This window comes from Sander lucioperca, chromosome 1 (assembly GCF_008315115.2).
Source record: "Sander lucioperca isolate FBNREF2018 chromosome 1, SLUC_FBN_1.2, whole genome shotgun sequence".
Classification (NCBI taxonomy): domain Eukaryota; kingdom Metazoa; phylum Chordata; class Actinopteri; order Perciformes; family Percidae; genus Sander; species Sander lucioperca.
Genome location: NC_050173.1, coordinates 15,662,869 through 15,684,737, shown reverse-complemented (window position 1 = coordinate 15,684,737; position 21,869 = coordinate 15,662,869). Strand labels below are relative to the sequence as shown.

The 21,869-nt window shown below is 41.3% G+C and overlaps 1 protein-coding gene across 2 annotated transcripts in view; it reads left to right on the top strand.

The window, feature by feature from the left end:
• The window catches only part of prkdc (protein kinase, DNA-activated, catalytic subunit), a 55,056-nt gene that overhangs the window by 10,124 nt on the left and 23,063 nt on the right, over positions 1 to 21,869 (top strand). For both annotated transcript variants that reach the window (XM_031307770.2, XM_035999444.1), the window contains exons 23-58: positions 390 to 477; positions 648 to 811; positions 949 to 1,101; positions 2,194 to 2,301; positions 2,480 to 2,706; positions 2,818 to 2,912; positions 3,978 to 4,080; positions 4,403 to 4,536; positions 4,745 to 4,975; positions 5,569 to 5,795; positions 5,888 to 6,096; positions 7,312 to 7,444; positions 7,674 to 7,832; positions 8,452 to 8,655; positions 8,814 to 9,002; positions 9,557 to 9,661; positions 9,788 to 9,955; positions 10,044 to 10,171; positions 11,000 to 11,207; positions 11,442 to 11,620; positions 11,728 to 11,896; positions 13,044 to 13,109; positions 13,201 to 13,264; positions 13,817 to 13,965; positions 14,148 to 14,288; positions 14,515 to 14,634; positions 14,775 to 14,918; positions 16,497 to 16,648; positions 17,709 to 17,840; positions 18,590 to 18,701; positions 18,902 to 19,026; positions 19,811 to 19,960; positions 20,208 to 20,381; positions 20,570 to 20,668; positions 20,809 to 21,019; positions 21,130 to 21,304. In XM_031307770.2, the coding sequence (XP_031163630.2) occupies positions 390 to 477; positions 648 to 811; positions 949 to 1,101; positions 2,194 to 2,301; positions 2,480 to 2,706; positions 2,818 to 2,912; positions 3,978 to 4,080; positions 4,403 to 4,536; positions 4,745 to 4,975; positions 5,569 to 5,795; positions 5,888 to 6,096; positions 7,312 to 7,444; positions 7,674 to 7,832; positions 8,452 to 8,655; positions 8,814 to 9,002; positions 9,557 to 9,661; positions 9,788 to 9,955; positions 10,044 to 10,171; positions 11,000 to 11,207; positions 11,442 to 11,620; positions 11,728 to 11,896; positions 13,044 to 13,109; positions 13,201 to 13,264; positions 13,817 to 13,965; positions 14,148 to 14,288; positions 14,515 to 14,634; positions 14,775 to 14,918; positions 16,497 to 16,648; positions 17,709 to 17,840; positions 18,590 to 18,701; positions 18,902 to 19,026; positions 19,811 to 19,960; positions 20,208 to 20,381; positions 20,570 to 20,668; positions 20,809 to 21,019; positions 21,130 to 21,304 (5,395 nt within the window). The remainder of the gene's footprint in view (positions 1 to 389; positions 478 to 647; positions 812 to 948; positions 1,102 to 2,193; positions 2,302 to 2,479; positions 2,707 to 2,817; positions 2,913 to 3,977; positions 4,081 to 4,402; positions 4,537 to 4,744; positions 4,976 to 5,568; positions 5,796 to 5,887; positions 6,097 to 7,311; positions 7,445 to 7,673; positions 7,833 to 8,451; positions 8,656 to 8,813; positions 9,003 to 9,556; positions 9,662 to 9,787; positions 9,956 to 10,043; positions 10,172 to 10,999; positions 11,208 to 11,441; positions 11,621 to 11,727; positions 11,897 to 13,043; positions 13,110 to 13,200; positions 13,265 to 13,816; positions 13,966 to 14,147; positions 14,289 to 14,514; positions 14,635 to 14,774; positions 14,919 to 16,496; positions 16,649 to 17,708; positions 17,841 to 18,589; positions 18,702 to 18,901; positions 19,027 to 19,810; positions 19,961 to 20,207; positions 20,382 to 20,569; positions 20,669 to 20,808; positions 21,020 to 21,129; positions 21,305 to 21,869) is intronic.

Here is a 21,869-nt window from a genome sequence, read left to right as displayed (position 1 = left end):
GTAAAATTTGTATTAATCATCAAACTTTAGCTGCAGTTATTGTATAGCAGCAGGTACTTTTCATTTCAGTCCCCAGAATAGTGGTTCACTGCATTAGTACATCATACAAATGAATTAATCAATGCAAATACAGAAGGAGGAGAACGTGCTGTGTCTGATGTGTGCAGGACTTTACATACCCCAAAAATGACTGAGGGGTTCCTACGGGAGTTGTTTAATTTCTAATTTAATCTCTTATAAAGCTGAATTTCTTCAGGACCAATGCCTGTTGTTGTATAGCACATACATTGAATATATATAAAATATAGGCTATTATATTTGATGTGAATTGCTTCATATTTCTGAGAAGTCCTGTCTTAGAGTTACTGGTTACCTGTATGTGAATGCAGGAAGATGCTCCTCTTGTCATGGTGAGGCTCAGGGTGGTGAAGTTGCTCGGTCACCTGGGAGGAAAGCTGAACAGGAACCTCGTAACTGGTGAGGATTTCCATAACCAACCCGCCGTCTCATTCAATTTAACACGGACATTGTGGGTATTTGGGCCATGCTCCATGAGTGACGGTTTGAGAACACTTGACACATGAAGGTAAACAGAGAAATTAGCTGTGTCTGTTTGTTGATCATAAGCTTCTTATTTTCACATTTAGTGGTCTCGTCAGAGGAAACAATGAAGAAATTTGTCGCCTGGGATTCTGAGAAAAGGCTCAGCTTCGCAGTGCCGTTCGCCGATATGAAGCCAGTCATCTACCTCGACCCTTTTCTGCCTCACATCAGTGAACTGGCTCTGTCCACAAGTGACAGACAAACCAAAGTATGTCCTCTAACATCGACGAGTCGCCACTGTCAGTGGCAGTCAAACTCATTTGAATGCAAACTTAGATATGACGACAGGGTTGTCACCCAATTAAAAAAGCAACTTATTTGAATCCACTTTCTCTTGTGATGCAGGTAGCAGCTTGTGAGCTTCTCCACAGCTTGGTGGTCTACATGGTTGGAAAGAGTGCTCAGATGGTTGAGGGGGAGAATAGGTTGCCACCTATGTACAAGCTGCACAAGAGGTTGTTTCCTGTGCTACTGCGTCTGGCCTGCGATGTGGATCAGGTATGTGCGCTCCAACAAGATAGACACCTCAAGCAAAATTCCCATAAAAATATCCTTGGATATCATGGAATTTGGAGAGATTGTATTCCAGACAGGGAGAGAAGTATGGTAATTATCTCTCTGAAGAAATCTGAGATTATTTGGGAGTTTTACAGATACTTGATGGGAGTTTACGAATGTAGTTACCATCTCGTTTAGATCATTTATTTTATTATATGGTAGTATTCAACTAAACTGTCAAGGGAGCTGTATTCCTTTCCCCTTTTTACAAAATAAGGAGGAATAGGAATATTTGTCGTCCATGGACACACTGTTTGTTTTAGGTAAACATACATTTAAAAAAGCAGTGGTAGCAGTGGCAATGGCAATGTTTTTGGAGTACTTGGGTGCACGTATTTGGCAGGGGTTTAGGGGTCCTCCCTCAAGAAAATGTTATGTTTTTCAATAAAAACAAAATACAATTTCACATCATTTTGGACCATTATTATTATCATATCTGTGTCTAAAATGTTGAAAAAGCTAAAGCAGATAATAAATAACACACAAAAAGTTTAAAGACAAAACTTGGTAAAGAAGTCCAGTGGGGTCCCACTACGATCATTAGCTCTGAGAAAAGTCATTTAGTTAGTTTTGATGCTCACATTGATTTTACATTTGTTCGGCTTATGCGGTGCCCAAAACGGCTTGTAAAGTCTTATAATGGAAGGAAAAACTCTGTAATTGTGAGTGATTTTTAGTGTTGCTTTTATGGTTTTGGTAGGGGCCATTTATGATTGGAATGTCAGAATTAAACAATTTTAAGTATTAAAAACTGAACAAAATGTTGAGTGCACTTGTTGTCTTAGCTGCTAAAATTACAGATGTTACAAATTGCATCTTTCATGTCTCATGTACAGTGCACCAGCCTCCAGTTGGTTAATTTTCAGTTTTATAATAACTCCTGGTGTATTTTTCCTGTGTATTGTTATCAGCCTGAGTCAGCGTGGCACACAAGCAAGTGATGGAACACACTGAGCCTGGTTCTTACAGAGGGACGGACGGTATTTGATAATGACTACAGTAATGTTTATGAATTTGAATTCTATTTACCAGGTGACCAGACAGCTCTTTGAGCCGCTGGTTATGCAGCTGATTCATTGGTTCACCAACAACAAGAAGTTTGAGAGCCAAGATACAGTCGCTGTTCTGGAGGCCATTATGGTAAGTGTTGATATTCTATGGAGGGCTTTATAGACCAAACGTTCCAACAAGACTTGAGATCATGCATCAGTAAATGCTACTCAAACCTCTTCTCAATGGGATTCTAGACATCACTTTGTTTCCTTTCTACCATTTGAAGCACATACATTGATGTTTTTTGTTTGTTTTTTCTCGCCAGGACGGTGTGGTTGACCCAATGGATAGCACTCTTAGAGACTTCTGTGGCCGCTGCATTGAAGAGTTTGTCAAATGGTCAATCAAACAAACCACCCCCAAGCAACAAGAGAAGAGCCCTACTAACATGAAGTCGTTGTTTAAACGTATCTACAGCTTGGCTCTCCACCCCAATGGATTCAAAAGGCTTGGTGCGGCCTTAGCATTTAATAGCATCTACAGACAATTCAGGTACGATACTTTTGTCTTTGTGGAGCCCCAGGTTAAAATGGTTTTATGTTACCACATTGTTGGACAGTTGTACTGTATTTGCTCCATGCTGTCGACTATTTGTCCCTGCAGGGAGGAAGGGGCCTTGGTGGAGCAGTTTATCTTTGAAGTTCTCGTCATATTTGTCGAAAGCCTGGCTCTTGCACACTCAGATGAGAGATCTATGGGTAATTGTTTTTCCACTTTAGCTTTCAGACAGGAAACTCAGATTTTTATATCATTATCAGTGACAATGTTTACATGCAAATAATATTCAGTTTGTTACCCTTATTCCGAAAAAGACAATATTCCGACTAAGCTGTTGGCTAATGAAAGTGAATTTTCCACTAATATTCCCTGTAGCGTTGCAGCCATGTAAAAATAGGATTTTTTTCAAAGTTTTCCACCGCAAGCAGACTGGTTCAACCGTGCAAACACAGCCTCCCTCTTTCATTCCTTCAACCACCTTCTTGAAAACGTTGGCGTTGCGATGCTTTCCCATATCCAACAACCTGTTGATACCCAAGTCTTTCATAATAATTAGAAGTAGGTGTGTTTCCCCTTCCCAACAGAGATGTGGGCTTTGCTTTTGGGCATGCATCTCTATACCAGACTGTTAGCTGCTAGTTGGTTTATGTACAACCACAGAAACGCATAGAGCTAACCGTAAGCCGAAACCGTAAACTGTCACAAACTGCGGTTAAAAACCCAGATTTATGATATTCCGAAAGCGCTGTATACATGTCCAAAGAATGCTTCTAAAGCCCGAATAATACTGGCAAATCCCACATGTCTTAAAGCTTTAGTGTGTAACTTTTTGGTATTAATGAACGTCCGTTACATTCAAGCCATTGCCAAATGAGTTGCTACAAAGCTAATTAACACTGACTATCAGCTCCACACAACTCTCTCTGTATTTCTCAGTATGACTATGTTCAGAAGATTGTGGCGTCCGGCGACTTTCGTGCGCAGAAGCTCGCAGAAAAGATAATTCCCTCTTCTGAAGAGTCCATCATGTTTTTTTAAACCTCCGTGTCCTCCTTGGTTACTAGCAGCTACGTGGGGGGAGGGGTGGGGGTGGTGCGCGATCACGGAAGGCTTGTATCATGTGGACGCGCCGACAGTTTTGTTGTCATTACTTAGAATTCCTCATGGGGGAGACATAAACTACACACTATAGCTTTAACGGAACATTTTAAATTGAATCATCAAAAAAGGTATGAAGCTGTTTCTTGCCACTCTTCCATCCTCAGGTACATTGCAGCAGTGTTGCAGTGCCATTGATCATCTGAAAAGAATCATCAATCATAAGGCCGCCAGTCTCAATCAGCACAGTGCAAAGACACGCGTCCCAAGGTTGGTACTCCGTGGACGTGGGTATCATTTGGAATTTTTTAAGCTATAACACTTCCCTTTACTTTACCTTAGTGAATCTAACTTCACAAAATTACAATATATAGTTGCTTTAAAATGAAATTCATCAGCTGAGCTAAATTGTGTATATTAAGCATTACATTTCATAAATACATACTGTATAAGTATGTGTCCACTGCCCTTTTTTTGTACAAGAGGCTGAATTGCATTAATGTTTATGCAATGATGAGACATTCTAAATTATGTGTATACATGAATGTCAAATGTTCCATCATTATCTTTTTTCCTTTCTCTCTTTTTCCAGGGGCTTTCCACCTGACGGGAAGCTGTGTCTCTCTGATGTGGTTTTATGGCTTCTGGAACAATCTGGCAGACCTCAGACCGAGTGTCGCCACAAATGCATGGAGCTCTTCTATGACTTCATACCTCTCCTCCCAGGTGAGCCTCCAAGGTTGGCCTTGACCCGATGAACATGTAAAAACAAAAGATGCAATTCATTAAAAAAAAGAAAATAATGCTATCCTTTTATAATTCAATTTACATTTTGAATTCAACTCAAATGGAATCAACACAGCAGTCATGCATTATTTTGTGTTTTAATTTATAAGTCATATACATTCTCTGATGTGTGTGTGACCGGACTTAGGAAAGAGGTCTCCGCCTCAGTGGGTAGATGGCATGCTGAAGGATCATGGCATAGGCTTCCTGATCTCACGGTTTGAGGGCGGGGGTCTCCTCTCTCAGCCCACTCTCAGGGACCTGACGGGTCCTTTCAGTGTCAGAGGCACCCTGCAGTGGATGGACCTGCTGCTGGCTGCCCTGGACTGCTACAACACCTTCATCCACTTACACATAATCAAGCCTCATCACATGCTTAGTAAGTCATCAGAAAATCCCTCTCTCTGACATTTAAAAAAAAAAAAAATTACATAGAAAAACGTATGAAAGTATTACCATTCAAACAATAGTAGCATGGCAATGTAATGGCTCGACGTAGAGCAGAGACCATTACAAACAAAAACAACAATAAATAAATTAAATTACAGTATTTACATATCAAATGCATTACATAAGGCTTTGATTTTCACAGCTTTACAGTTTGTGCAAAATGTTTTAGTGTCCAGGTAGGATTTAAAATAGGAAATGAAGACAGGAAAGTTTGCAAATTTGCTGGTGTGTGTATATGGAATTTTACCAATAAAAGGATGAGATCAATGACATACCATTTTTTGACAGGAATTAAATGATCAGACCTACCAAATAAAAATGCATACTAATAATACTCTCTGACATCATCTGCTCAACATACACACATATACTGTATGCGATGAATGTATTTTTAATAATACGTAGAATAGTTTCCACATTGTTGACTTGTCCAGGTAACATGATCAAATGAAAAAAACAAACGTGTTGGCCCTCCAGTGATTGTAATAAATACCGTTTTTTTCCCCCTCCTTTATTGTCAAGGCTCCAAAGAGGATTCACGCTTTCTGAAAGCAATACGCTTCTTTTTGACTGAGCTGGCAACTCACGAACTGGCAGCAGCAGAGAGCTGTTTCTCTTTCGGCAAGAAGACCTCTCACTTCAGCCCAAGAGAGGTGGACCAGTACAACTTCAGCAAATGCACCATCATCGTTCGCCTGCTGGAGTTTACCACCATGATTCTCGTCAAAGGAGACGAGGAGTTTTGGAAGGTATCGCTGAATTTAAGACCCTCTGACATTAAGAAAGCCATGATTCTTCTTCCTTTTTTTTTCTGCTCACTATTTCATTCATTTATTCACAGCTTCTGGAACAAGACATCTTTGTCTCAGATTTGTTTAAGCTGACAGCACTGGTGGTGTGTGAACCGTCCTCTGTAGGTTTCAACATGGCAGATGTGGAGGTAATGAAGAACCTACCAGAAGTGTGTGTTCCCTTACTAAAGGCGCTGCTGGCCTCACCTTACCGCACCCGTCTTGAAAGCAGTTTGCGGACAAAAATCTCACGCAAAAGGTATGTATATCATTTTTGACCACTCTCATTTTAAGCTCACTGTTAGAGAGAAGACACACCAGCCCGATAATCGGGCGTCGGGCCGTCTGGCGAGGTCCGTGACTCGAGTCTGTTCTGTGTGTCCCGTGCCGTCGGCCGTCCGAGGAGCCGTCGGCCTTCATTTGGGCCGACCCAACATGTTCAGTCGGGGACAGGGCAGTTGGGACTCACCCGGAAATGGGGAGCGGATGAGCCGCTCAAAATCTGACGAAAATCTTTTAAACTGATCTTTGTTGATCTGAAATGAAGACAGATTCAGCAACTGCACGGCCTATTTCTCTCTTAAAATGTTTTCAGAAACACGTTTCGGTGAACTATTTTAGTACAATATGAGATCGTATTCTGAACAAGCCGCCATGACAGTCTGGCTGTGAATTTCTGGAAAAAAAAGAACCACGTGACGCGTTCGTCCAATCAGCTGGGAAATAATCAGACTGTTAATGGAAACAATACAGAGCAGCGGCGCCTGCTGCTATGGAGACGTATTACGTTTCGTGCACGCACAGAGCGTACGCTCAAGTCGGCGTCGCCTCAGTGTGTTCTGAGGCATTTTTTGGACCTCGGGACCCGACTGATCAGTCCGACTGGCTTTTCTGCCGACGGTCGGCCCGTCTGGTTGGTGTGTCAGGGCCCTTAGAAAACAAGAAAAGCCACATGCAATGTTTTTGTTATTGTGCAATATATGCAGTAATACTAAAAAGACAGCACAATTCGATATAAATAAACAAACTTTAAAATTTAAAACATAACATTTCTTACAAAAACTGCAGATCAATGAAGTTGAGTCTGTAACATTATAATAAATCGATTGATCCAAGGAATTAATAGTTACACCTCTAGTGAAACATCACCTTCAGGTCAGTCCCACCATTGGTAAGCAAACTCTTATCCACCGCTGCCATCTGCGTGAGAAGAGGATGGTAAAGAAAATACAAACTTGATTGAGCTAACTGAGACCTGAATAGACAACTCGCCAATTGGATAGCCATAAATATAAGTGTGGGAAAAAAATAGATAGCATATTGGTTCTAGCAGATTGTAACAAATACGCTCTCGTTGAGGAACAGCCTCTGATTTCGTTCTCTGAAACCAAAATGATTGTGATAATAGTACAGTTATCAACAACAGTAATCATATTATTTTTTTCTTCCCCTAATTCTATAATAATGTCTCTAGTGTGGAGGAGTTGTGTGCTGTAGACCTCTACCATTCCAGCACCCTGAGCCGCCATGACCAAATGGAAATGGTTCTGTCTTCCTGTAAGCAGATCCACAAAGCCGACTTCCTCAGCTCCATTCTGCACAGCCAGGTATTCACTAAGCTTTAATTTAATTTAATATTTGCAGCACCATTTTTCATTTGCCCCACTGTGCCATGCTATGCAGTTTTCATAATCATTAAACATTCAAAACATATTGAAAATGAACTAAAAGTAATATATTTTACCTTATGCACTGGTGACTTTGGTATACATATTACACATTCTCCAATAAAGTAGCAGCCACATTTGTGTATTTGTGCTTCTCGTCGTGTTAAAGGATGCCACCTATGCCACATCCCTTGGGTCCCGACTTCTAATGACAGTTTATAAAGGTATAGCCCCCGGTGAGGACAGGAAGGCACTTCCATCCTTGGACATAAATACCAAGAGTCTAGCAGATGGCCTGCTTCAGCTAGCCTTCTCTCTAAGTCAACAGGTCAGTGCTACCTCTCTTTGGATTAGATTTGTTCAAATCTGATGAAATTGAATCTACCCACGGTGAGTAATTATAGCTGCAGACAACTGACTACATCAAAAAGAAGTTAGGATGAAATTAAGAATGTAGCCAAATGAATAGTGGATGTATTAGTAGGCATTAGGGCTGCAACTAACGATTATTTTCATTGTCGATTAATCTGTCGATTATTTTCTCGATTCATCGATTGGTTGTTTGGTCTATAAAATGTCAGAAAATAGTGAAAAAATGTCATTAAGTGTTTCCCAAAAGCCCAAGGTGACGTCCTCAAATGTCTTGCTTTGTCCACAATTCAAAGATATTCAGTTTACTGTCACAGAGGAGAGAAGAAACTGGAAACATATTTAAGAAGCTGGAATCAGAGATTATTTACTTTTTTCTTAATAGTTGGTGACTAATTTAATAGTTGACACAACTAATTGATTAATCTTTGCAGCTCTAGTATGCATAGTTTGTAAAAAAAAAAAAAAATAAATTAAAAAAGTGAAAAAACACTGATACAAATTTGTCTTTTCTATGAATTTACTAAGTGTTTCTCACAGCGTGCTGCCCCCTGTTGTATATTGCTGTGTCTCTGCAGAGTGAGCAGCTGGTGGACTTGTTGTTGAACACCATCATGCTTTCTGTGCCAATATCTGGAAGTCACAGCCATAACTTCCTGAGCTTCTCGCACGGCGAGTACTTCTACAGCCTCTTCCAGTCGACCATCAACACTGAGCTGCTGAGAAGTCTGGACACCACAGTTCCCCGCCTCATGAAAGCGTCCTCTCAAAATCCCAGCATGGTAGCGCTTTCTCCTCTCTCTTTTTTTTTTCTCCCCACAATTTTGAATTAGTTTCAGAAAATGTTTTTGTGCAAACACTTTTGCATCCTAGTCATGTGCCTGTAGAGGAAATTTTTTTTGTGTGTGAGGCAGGCTTTGCTGTCTGAATTTTTCACCAGGTGAGTGCGTTGCTGAATGGCATGCTGGACCACAGCTTTAGACAGCGCTCTGTGAGGAAGACTCAGGGAAAACGGCTGGTGGAAGAGGTGCTAAGAAGATGGAATAGTCTGCAGTCGTGGTGGGAAGGACACTCCTCAACTCCAGAGAGCAAAACTGCCACTCTTCTGCTGCTCTCCAAGCTCCTCCAGGTATTATAAAGCTGGAGTTACTGCTGCATGTCCCCTAGCAAAACAAAACTAGGAACTGTAACTGCCAGGTTTGTAAATAAGTGAATACATTAACACCCCTAAGTTATAATAATCATCGTCATTTATGTGCCCAGTCCAGGGATAAAACAGTACAGTGCAGTACAATACAAGCTTACCCATTTTTCTCCTTAATATTTCCTCTAATGTTAAAGCTTTAGTGCGTAACTTCTTTATATTAATGAACGTCCGTTACATTCAAGCCATTGACAAATGAGTTGCTACAAAGCTAATTAAGACTATCAGCTCCACACAACTCTCTCTGTATTTCTCAGTATGACTGTGGTCAGAAGATTGTGGCGTCCGGTGACTTTCGTGCAGAAGCTCAGTGAAGATAATGACCTCTTCTGAAGAGTCCATCATGTTTTTTTAATCCTCCGTGTCCTCCTTGGTTACTAGCAACTGCGTGAAGGAGGTGTGCGCGATCACGGAAGGCTTGTGAAACTACGCACTATAGCTTAAATGTATTTCCTGGACACGTTTCCCTCTGCCATCAGATTGACTCGTCTGTCTGCTCCGATATCAACCATGAAGCGTTCCGACCGGTGTTCTCCACTTTCACTATGCTGCTGGTTGACATGAATCTGCCACTCAATCTCAAGGTAATGGAAAAGGGTTTATGTTATGATACAGTCAGTGTAGTGGATTACTTGAAATAACTTTGATTTTGAGTTAAAGTAACCAAAAGCTCTGTACATTTCTTTTGTCGGATTTTCTCAAATCCTCAGAGTCAGGCCCTGTTGGTGTTACCCTTCTTCACAACCCTCCCAGAGGAGCCACTGGCTGAGCTGCAGAGAGCCCTGGACGCCCTGGTGGCGGCCCACTTCCCCATGCAGTCAGATGAGTTTGCCAAGGGCTCACTTCACCGCAACAACTACATGGACTGTATCCGAAAGGTAAAATCTCTGTTTGGTTTAACCAGATTTTACTTGCAGTTGGTGCTTGGGTGGTTGGACCAACCCTACGGGACTTTCTGTCTTTTAGTTGCTGGATGCCTTGGAGCTTTCTCAGAGTCCACTCCTGCTCAAACTGATGGCAGGGATTCTGTGCCGTGACAGAAAACACATCATGGAGGAGCCCTTCCAAACCTGTTTCCAAAGAATTGCCAAGCGGTTAGTAAAGTAGGGCTGCACGCTATGAGGACAAAAATCTGATTGCAATTCTTTTGACTGATATTGCGATTGTGATATGATTCACGATATTGGAGGGAATGATCATTTTTGTATCGTTATTTTCATTGACAAATATTAAAAATAAAATGATTATAGTTCGATTTTTGCGAGGATCTGTACCGAACAAAGATTTTTTCTTCAGTCAGTAGGATAGGATTTGTAGGCCGGTCTCTGCAGCACCACAATACCTAATTCAGATTGGTTTGACACAGATTTTGCCTTTAACAAACATTGCGATATTGCACTAGTCCATATTGCGATTTCGATAAAATTGTTATTTTGAATTCATGGGTTAAAGGTGCTCTATGCGTTGTCACACTTTTTTTAGGCTACAACATTTTTTGTCACATACAGCAAACATCTCCTCACTATCCGCTAGCTTCCTGTCCCCTGAACACACTGTAAAAAAACGCGGTCTCTGTAGACAGCCCAGGCTCCACAAACGGCAACAAAAACAAACTGTGCCAACCTGCACCACCAAACATACACAAACAGTGTTCCAGCCAATAACCGACAAGAAGGATTTGTGGGGTGGGGGTTGGGGGGTTAGTGCACGGAAGGGAGGGGACGGGATGAGGAGGAGGGAGGGGTGAGCTACCCTCCGTTTTGTTTGACAATACTTCGAACGTCAACAAGAAGTGACGTCACCCAACGTCGCTTAAAGCACCTTTTAAACAAGTTCCATTGCAGAGTCATCATATTACATTGCACTAGATCTTACAGGCGTTGCTTTGTGTCCACTCCCTGTGTTCGTTAATGTGCGACTAGGTCAAGCGGCGAGCGGCAGATGCAACTCCTGTGCACCGTATACGGGCTGATCCAGCGGGGTGATGTGCCCATGAGCTCCATGCTGCAGGCCATGTCCGAGAGGGTTCTGCTGCCTCTGGCCTCTCACTGTAGCACCAAGGCCCTGAGCGACTTCTTTGTGGCAAATGTCTCTGACATAATTGTTTTGCTGCTCAGCCGCTTCACGAAGGTTTGCTGCTCAACATTGCTACATTCAGGGAAATTTGACATGCACACTGAACACTTTTATAGCTGTTGTAGCTTCGATTGTGATTTTGTTGTATACTTTTATGGTAATGCTTGTTTTTTAATGTTCTAAAAAGACTGTTCAAAAGTTGTTCATTCATCGAGTATGTTGCTGTATTATTTAGATCAGAGGACCACATTGGAGTGGATTTAAGGCTAATTTATTCATCAATTTCAGTCAAATGAAACGGAATTTGAGATCCAGTTGCTGAAGAAGAACGGCTGCTACAAGCTGATGGAGCTCCTGTATTCTCGTCTTCCCAAAGAAGAGGTTTACTCCAAGGAATCCCGCATTAATCGAGCCTACTGTCGTTCAGACACAACGGAGGGGAATGAGTTGTCCAAGACCTTGATCAAGTAGGACTCCCCAACACTTTCACAATTCAAGAAGTGACACGGCAGTGAGGTAAAATGTCCTAATTCTTCCATGAAGAAATGATGAATATTGATTTGATTTCAATTAGGTCATGTTTTGAAGCATTCACTGAGAACATGACTGGTGAGACTCAGCTCCTGGAACTTAGGAGACACTACCACTGTGCCGCATACAACTGTTCCATCGCCGTCATCAGCTGCAGCTTCAACGAGCCCAAATTCTACCAAGGCTTCCTCTTCAGTGAGAAACCAGAGAAGGTAACAACTGGCTTCTTTGATTATATCCAACTCACTTCACCACTGTAGTCATCTTTTATTTTGGAATCATGTACTACAATTGCCGTACTTCCCTTCACATTATAGGGGTGGGAATCACCAGAGGCCTCACGATACAATATCACCACGATACTTATGTCACGATACTTTGCGATTTTAAACATATTGTAATATTCTGCCATATATTGCAATTTATTACCTTCTTTCCAACTTCAGATTTTTCCCAATTTCAAATGATGTCCCCAAAAGAAAACTTTGTCAACATCTGTTTCATCTAAAAAGTTTCTCTCTTTGTTCATCTCACTTCAATTTTATTGCTGCAAAATAGGATTGTCAAGCAGACAAACTGACCAACACATATATAATAAAAGATTGATACTTGGCGTCTGTGTATCGATACAGTATTGCCACGGAAAATATTGTGATACTATGCTGTATGTATTTTTCCCCCACCCCTATCACATTATCTATTGTTGTCTAATCCATGAGAAGAGAGGAATAGAGCTCAACGGTGACCGCCCACTTTTTGAACGGCTCTGCTTCCGGAAGTGATTTCCCCCCCATTCAATTGCTCCGTTGACGTTTCAGAAAATGTTTATATAAAGAGTTTTCAGCCTGGAACCAAGCCAACCAGCTACGAGATAGAAACTGACCAGAAAACATTTGATTTAACGCAAAGAAAAAAACATTTTCAAAACTGAAGAAAAGGCAAAGGTACAAAACTGTACATAAACGATCATAGACTTCAATGATAGCAGCTCACTAGCCGTTCACGGGTGTGTCAAACCTTTCCATGGTAACGGCGAGCTCCACCAATCAGCGACGTCACTGTTACTCTTAGGATTGTGGGTAGTGTACTTCTCCATGACATCGCAAATAAAACAAGGTTGATTTCATCGGGACTTGTAGCTTCTACAGGAGCATAAACCATTGTTTATCAGTCTCGTAGCTCGTGGTAAGTCTACCTTAGATGGTATAGACATGGCTAATAATCACAAATCCTTATGGAGAAAATAAATGTGATTTTTCACTACCGGAGCCACATTGTTCTGAGCTCTATAGTGGTCTATTTTGGTGATTGGAGGACTCGAAAGGACTTCACTGATTGGGTTTTTCTTTCCTTGTCCAGAATCAGTTCATTCTGGAGAACATTATTGACATTGAAAGGACCTACAGGTTTCCAATTGAAATTGAGGTATGCTTTTTTTTGTAACACACCTGTTTGTTTAACACTGTACTTTGAGTTGCAGTCATGGTTCGTTCATTCGTATTTTTCATCACTGTAGGTCCCACTTGAGAGAAAGAAGAAATACGTCATGATTCGAAAAGAAGTGAGCGAGGAGAATGGAGGTATTTACTGCTACAGACAATGTTTTTAAACTTTGGGAATTTGGCCATCTTTGTCACAGAGCAGTTAAAATGTTCTACCTTGCTGCATGCTCCATCTCCACCCCAAACTACGCAGTGTTCAGGCTTAATTATTAGACTTGTCTTACGTTGAGGGGAAATGTGGACATAGAGTTCAGTGTGTCTCCAGTAATTTATTTAGGTTTTTTTTTTTTATTCATAATGTTTGTTCACGAGTAGGGCTGCAACTAAAAAATATTTTCATCGTCGATTAATCTTTCCATTATTTTCTCGATTCATTGATTAGATGTTTGGTCTATAAAATGTCAGAAAATGGTGAAAAATGTCGATCAGTGTTTCCCAAAAGTCTCAAAAATATTCAGTTTACTGAAGAAACTAGATCATATTCACATTTAAGAAGCTGGAATCTTTTTTTTCATAAAAAAAATAACTCAAATCGATTATCGAAACACTTGCCGATTAATTTAATAATTGACAACTAATCGATTAATCACTGCAGCCCTATTCATGAGATTTCTGTTGTGGTTTCCACAGAAGCGCCAGTGTATCTGTCCTCGCAGTCTTACATGGCCGACAGCAGCCTGAGTGAGGAGATGAGTCAGTTTGATTTCTCCACCGGAGTCCAGAGCTTTTCCTTCAGCTCCCAAAACCCTGAAGGACGCAGACACACCGTTGCAAAAAGAGTTAGTCGTTTTCCCCTTATAAAACTATACTGAGCTTGTAACATGCTTTAGTGTCGTATGATGGTCTAAACATCAGAGATTTGTCCACCCTACCGAGGGTAAAAGCCTTGCTGGCGACTAAATGTATGATACATTATAATCTGGTTTTGATAAGAGGTTGGTTGGTATGTTTGTACATCTAGGAGACAGAAGAGACAAATCCCTCCCAGGATGCAATGGTGGATCTAGAAATGGATGAGCTGAATCAGCATGAATGCATGGCGACCATGACTGCTCTTATTGGTCACATGCTGAGGAACAACATAACTCCTAAAATTGAACCGGTCAGTGGCGCTGAAAAAAAAGTAAAGCCGTTTTGACTTTGGATCTTTTTGTCTTTTAGATTTAATCTGAACAGGTTTAAGTGACGCTGGAGACAAACGCATGGCTTCACATGCAATATTTTTATATTACATAAATTACAGTGATTTAGTCACTTTCTATAATATATTCAAATACAAATGTTATTCTGGGACTTCATTCAACATGCTCTTTTTGTTAATGAAACAGGGAAACGTGCCGAGTGAACTACCTCCATGGATGAAATTTCTACATGCAAAACTAGCAAATCCAGCAACACCTCTGAATATCCGACTCTTCATCTCCAAGCTGATCATCAACACAGAGGAGGTACATTGATTCAGTTACTGTCTATGCAAATAAATAGATTTGATGATACTGCATCTACCCGTGTGTGACACCTCATACTCTGCTGCTCTTGTGTTCAGTATTTGTTCAGGGATTTAATTTTTGCTGTTGGATCTTTCCAGGTTTTTCGACCATATGCCAAGCACTGGCTGGGCCCGCTCCTGCAAGTCATTGTTTCTGGAAACAATGGAGGAGAGGGGATTCATTTCATGGTGGTGGATATCGTCGTCATTGTACTCTCTTGGACAAGCCTGGCCAGCCCTAAGGTAGTCTCGCTTTGCCAGACCGTCCTCCACAGCGCTGCGGAGGAGGGTCTGGCTAGGTCACACAGTATTCCGGGATGGGAGAAAAATGTGCTCTGGTTTATTGACATTTCTTTAAACCACTCACAATCGTCTTAGGCGGTGTTAAGCTCCACACGGAGCCACTGCCAAATAGCCTCGGGAAGGAACTTGTTTTGGTGGAACGTGTGTACGTTCAAAAGTTGTTTTAGTCGTGCAAACAGAAAACTCAGATTGGACAGATAGTCTAGCTAGCTGTCTGGATTTACCCTGCAGAGATCTGAGGAGCAGTTAACCAGAAATCCACCGGAGTTTAGAATTGCAACACAAAGAAAGCGGAAGGTAACGGACATTGGCGAAAAGACATGCATCCGGTGGAATTTCCGGCGATCCCGGAAGTGGAACGCGGTGGATATAGACTAACCCTAAGGTTGCTAATATTAAAGGTCCCATGACATGGTGCTCTTTGGATGCTTTTATATAGGCCTTAGTGGTCCCCTAATACTGTATCTGAAGTCTCTTTTATATAGGCCTTAGTGGTCCCCTAATACTGTATCTGAAGTCTCTTTTATATAGGCCTTAGTGGTCCCCTAATACTGTATCTGAAGTCTCTTTTATATAGGCCTTAGTGGTCCCCTAATACTGTATCTGAAGTCTCTTTTATATAGACCTTAGTGGTCCCCTAATACTGTATCTGAAGTCTCTTTCCTGAAATTCAGCCTTGGTGCAGAATTACAGCCACTAGAGCCAGTCCCACAATGAGCTTTCCTTAATATGTGCCATTTCTGTGTCTGTAGCTATTGAGGAGGAGAGAGAGGGGGGGGGCAAGGTGGAGGGGGGGTGGTGGCCTTGACCAACTGCCACTTTGCTCGTTTGAATGCCATGACGTCTCTCTCTTTCTCATGGGTGGGCCAAATTCTCTGGGCGGGCAAAGCAGAGAAAGGGGAGGTAACCTTTCCCCTTATGAGCTCATAAGGAGCAAGATTCCAGATCGGCCCATCTGAGCTTTCATTTTCTCAAAGGCAGAGCAGGATAACCAGGGCTCGGTTTACACCTATCACCATTTCTAGCCACTGGGGGACCATAGGCAGGCTGGGGGAACGCATATTAATGTTAAAAAACCTCATAAAGTGAAATTGTCATGCCATGGGACCTTTAACCGTACAACTTAGTTGTGAAATTGAAACTGAAATTAATGTTGTATTCCTGAGCAGCTGCGCTCAAAAAGAAGAAATAAAAAGAAAAATACACAAAGAGTTAAACAATAATTACACATAAAGTACAAGGATGAAGACATATCAACAGCCATGACAAAGAAACATGATATCCTCGGGTCCAGCTCTTAATTGGCAGCACACTGATTTGGGTTTAGCAACAGGATAGACTGATGTATAAAAGAGTTCTTAAGTTAAAGTTAACAAATATAGATCAACCCGTTTTGGTCATGATCTATGGATATTTCAGTTTAACAGTTTAATATAAAAATGCCAGTTTTCTTTTAGCTATTGTTGCATTTTATTATCATATAAAATAACTATTAGTAACATAATTATTTTGTCCCAGGATAACCCCAGAGATGAAGTGCTTGCCAACCGGCTGTTAGAGTTCCTGATGAAGCATTGCTTCCACTCCAAGAAGGCAGTTTTCCGCCACAACTTGGAGATCATTCGCACCCTGGTGGAGTGCTGGAAAGACTGTCTGCATGTGCCTTACAGGTAGTGCTTGCACGCTCTCACTGAACAATTGATTCTTTGGTCTAGCCTGTGGGACTTGCCCTCCATCTAGTCGGTGAAATATAGATTAAAGATCTTTTTCTTTTTATTTGAAAACCTTTGTAACAACAGGCCTGATTTATAAAACCCAAGTGATATTTCAAAGCAGATTTTTCTTTTTTTTTCCTGCTGCTAAAATTCTATATATTCTACCTTCATACCACACTGTGAACCTAACTTATAACAATCAGTGCTCTGTTAAAAGTCTACTTGTGCCCTGTCTTTTGTTGTCTGTCCTGTCCCTTGTCTGTCTTAAATGTTTATCGGTGTTTTTTGCCCCCAACAGCTCCTTCCAGGCAGCGCTGCCTGGAAGGCACTAGGATTAGGCACTGGTTAGGGTTAGGGTCAGGGTTAGGGTTAGGTGCCTTGAAGTCAACGGTCGCAGCGCTGCCTTGAAGTCAATTAGGCAATGGTTATGGTTAGGGTTAAAGTTAAGGTTAGGGTTAAGTGCCTTGGAGGCAGCGGTCGCAGCGCTGCCTGGAAGGAGCTGTTGGGGGGCAAAAAACACCATTGAGCGTCTTAAATGCTCTACTGTAAGTAGTAATTGCACTTTATGTATAGTCAAAATGTAGCCTGTTTAGAATGTTGTTTTTATATGATGTCGTTTTTATATAATGTCGTTTTTAAATGTGTAACACCACTTGATCCATGGTGAAACGTTGTTTCGTTTCACTATATACAGTGTATATGGTTGAAATGACAATAAAACCCACTTGACTTGACTTGAGATGGTAAATTGACAGCAGTAGTCATAATTATTAATTAATTAATTAATTAATTATAAATAATAGCAATAATTTGTTATTGTGTAATTCTGTAACATACTGGTCTGGAGAAAACCGACACGATAGAGAAACTCTATGCTTTACACTCTACTTCCTGTCTGGTGTATGTATGATATCTGGCAGTATGTTTGGTAGTATACTAGCATTATTTTCTGTATTTTATAAATAGAGTGGAATTGTACAGATCCCTGACTTTATCTCTTTTCTTGTCCTTGTAGTCTGATATACGAGCGATTTCGTGGCATCAATCCAAATAGCAAAGACAACTCTGTTGGACTCCAGCTGCTGGGAATCATCCTGGCCAACAACCTCCCTGCCTACGATCCCTTGTGTGGAATTGAATATGATGGGTAAAAATATACTAGAATGCATCATTGAACATGTTTTTGGTGACAATATTTTTTTCAAATATTATTATACAGAAATGTTAATACTGCTTTTGAGTGCAAACTCACATTTTTCACTTGCCAATATTAATGTACATACTTTTACAGCATGTTTTCATTTCAAAACAACAAAATGTCTTTGCGGGTTCAAACACAGCATTTATTACAATGAACAATCTCTATAAATATCTTAGTTGCCTTATGTTCAAGATTACATCATTAAATAGGCACTTTTTGGAAATTATGCAAAGGCAATAATAGGAGAAAATAACAATATGTCCAATAAAAATGAAGAGCTTTTTTTCAGGGTCTGGATCTCCTCCTCCATCTGTTGAACTAGACCAGTGTTTCTCAAACTTGTTTTAATATTGTACCCCCTTTTGAACTGCTCTTTTAAGCCAGCGCACAACATTTTTGGTAGAAAAGAATCCATCACTTAATTTATTCATTATTATATTATAATTATTTTAGGAATTATGCATGACATATTTTTAAATTAGCATTTTTCCAAACATTTCACGTACTGTGCAATGTGATTTCATTTGCTAATAAAAATCATATTTTTGAAGTTGCATGTTCAGGTGAGCTAAATCAGCCAGGAAGAGTAATAGAGAGTAGTATATTCTTTTAAAGCGTGTATACATGTGTGTTGTAGCTGACATACTGCTATCTTGCAAAGCATCTTACAGTAAATCACTTGTGTGTTTTTTCAGGTACATCCAGTCTCTGACCAACAACGTGTCCTTCGTAAGGTATAAAGAGGTTTACGCAGCTGCTGCTGAAATTATCGGCCTCGTCCTGAAGAATATGGCTGAAGTGGACAATGTATGAGACCTTCCCCAGTTTGGTTGAGTTACAAGTTACACTGCATTTCTGTTTATGTCTGAGCAGAGCTCAAAGCACCTCAATAGAAAAGATCTCACATGAGTTAATGCTTAGGTGAAGTCATTATACATTACATTTTTGATTCATTGCATTTGTTCCATGAATTAAAGTAAATTCATTTTTGATTTTTTTTGTCTCAGCATCGTCAAGAGCTTCTCAGTCTCGCAGCAAGTAAGATAACAAATCTGAAGAAAAAAGACATGGATGACAAGTTCATTATATGCTTGAACAAAGTGTCAAAGCATTTTCCTCCATTTATGGATCGGTGAGTCTGTAGTTCTGCTTTTTGTTTTTTTTTTGCTATTCCCCTGTAATATAAATAATTTCATAGATTTTAGTGTATGTAAATTGCCTTTAACCTGATCCTAGGCTTAGACATTAAGAGCCCTACTTTAACGATGTAAGCGCACGGTGTGAAGCGCCTGGCGCAGGGTATTTAGGGCGCGTACGAATCCACTTTTGCTAGTTTAACGGCGGAAAAAAGGGTCCGTGCGCCAGGCGCATGGTTCAAAAGGGTTGTACATGCAATAAACCAATCAGAGTGTCATCTCCCATTCCCTTTAAAAGCCAGGCGCATTTGTACCTTGGCGCATCACTATTATGATGGCGGATTTGCTAAACGGGAAGGAGAGATATTCAGGAGAAGAAACGGATCTGCTCATGCGTGATGTGAAAGCGTGCGAGCAGATCATATATGGCAAGAGCACCATGCCACCAAAACTCCACGAGGTGAAGCAGGCATTAAAATAACAATGAAATGCTGCGTTATTGTCTTTAGACCAGTTCTTTGTCGGTCAATAGCGCGATCACTTTCTGCTGCCTCAAGATAGCAATATGCCAAGAATGCACCTGAACACACCTCCCTGTAAGACCAGCACGCCCGTGGGCGCTCAGATGGTCGCAGGTGCATTTGCTATTTAAACGACGTGGGCGCTGGACGGGAAATTGACAACTGCGTCGGTCTTAAACCAGCAAAGACACCTGACCTGACCTGTTCCTAACCTGTCTTGAGTCTTATTGTAACTGCAGCTTTATTCTTAATTTTTCAGGTTTGTCAACTATGTGTTCTCCCTCCTGCCAAAGTTGCACGGCATCTTAAAAACCTATTGTTTGGAGTGTGTGCTGAGTCGAGCCGAAGTCATCCCAGACATCTTTCTGCATCTGAAGACCACAGGCTTCATTGAGACGATGCGCCACAGGTCAGTTATCACCATACTCTTCTCAATGATCTGCACCTTTAACTGTCTTTCTGGATTGATACAACCCTGCAAGCCTGTACACCGCACTGTAGTTTGTTCTACAAATCTCCCGGCATGCTTTCACACAAACAGTGCTAAAGTGCGGAGCTTGTCTGATTAGCCGCGGATGGTTTAGAGTGACGATGTCACTTATGTAAATGAATAACACCTTTGGATATGTATTACTATTACTCTTCTGTGCCCTTAGGGATGAAGCAAAGCAGAGAGTGTGTCTGGATATCATCCACAAGATTGTTGCCCAGCTGACTCCAGTTCAGCTCCAGGAGCTCCTGGGAGCTGTGACGGCTTTTGTCTGCCACCCTTCACCAGTGTGCAGAGAGAGGATGTATGACATCCTCATGTGGATCCAGGACAACTACAGGTACTCTGAGCCTTTTGGGCTTGTGTTCTCAAACAGACTGTTCTGGTTTCACACTGTTTGTTAAACTAGCACATCGTTGTTTTGGATACATTTTTCTGGTGACTGCATCATTTAAAGGTTTAATGTTGTTTGCAGTCCATTGTTTCTTCCCTGATGTGAACTGTAATGATATTTTGTTATTCCTCCAGTGATGCAGAGAGCATGGAAGACAACACCTCAGTAGAGGTTTTGAATGCAGCTAAAGAAACACTACTTCAGGGACTGTCTGAAGAAAACCAAGGCCTTCAGTAAGTTCCCGCTTTTTCTCACTTGCCTTTATTTTATGTTTTCCTTCCATATTTCGTGCAGGGAAGTGTAATCTGATCATTTCACTATGCAATATTCAGTGTTTTACCTGAAATAAAAGTTAAGTCCTTTGTGTTTTCAGGCTTTATGTGCGTAACTTCTGGAGTCAGGAGAAGCGCCTCCCCACTGCCACCCTTGAGCGAATGTTGACGGTGCTTCGTTCTCTGTACTCCTGTCGAATAGAAAAGTGTTTCTTAAGCTTGGCTACCAATCTGCTGCTAGAAATGACCAGCCAGAGTCCTGATTTCCAACGAAACATGTTTGAGTATCCACTGTCAGAGTGTACCTTCCAGGTCAGTTGAAATCTGCAGCATTTATTTCTCTCGGGGTAAGCTAGTTTCTGAGATTTGAAGCTTGATGTTTTGTTACCGATGAGTATTGATTCCATTGCTCCGCTCTCCAGGACTATGTGATTGATTCCAACTGGCGCTTCAGGAGCACAGTGATGACTCCCATGTTTGTTGAAACCCAAAGCTCTCAAGGCCCAGAGAGCGTGGCAGCGTCGCAGGCTGGAGGCATGAAGGGGAAACTCCGAGCCACTCAGAGTTCTTTAGAGTTTAGCCAAACCCAAACAGCAGGTACAGTTTTAAAGGGGAACTATGCAGGTTTTTTTAGCTTAATTTACCTTAACTGAACAGCTTTGGAGTCATTGGAATGGTTATATGACTTTTTTTTGGTGTTGAATGGTGGTCGTCTCGCTCCCCCCTAGCGCCTGTGAGCGGAAAAGACACCCTTGCAACTTCCGGCCGGCGAGCCGGCAGCCTCAGCGTCAGGAAGTATCGCATGATATCAGGTCTCGCGATGTAATGAATTGCTTCACGGCACTGCACACATATGCCCATTCAGGAACCGACTAGCTATAAGAACAAGGTAGCGATGGAGTTTTTCACACTATCGTCATTGCTGAGCCAGCAAAAAAAGAAGCAGAAAGCTAGGAAAGCATTGTCGGAGGAACAGAGAAAGAAGAAACGGCAGACTGACCAAGCTAGTTTTTACAGTGTTTCCAAATATCTATTCCGAAGCTGTAGGGGAAGCTCTATAGAGAAACCTGCAAACAAAAAGCGAAGAAATGGCCAAAACTGCATAGCGCCCCCCTTAAGCTATGTGTCTAGGAAACTTAACAGGGTCAGCTTTTTTGGGCCA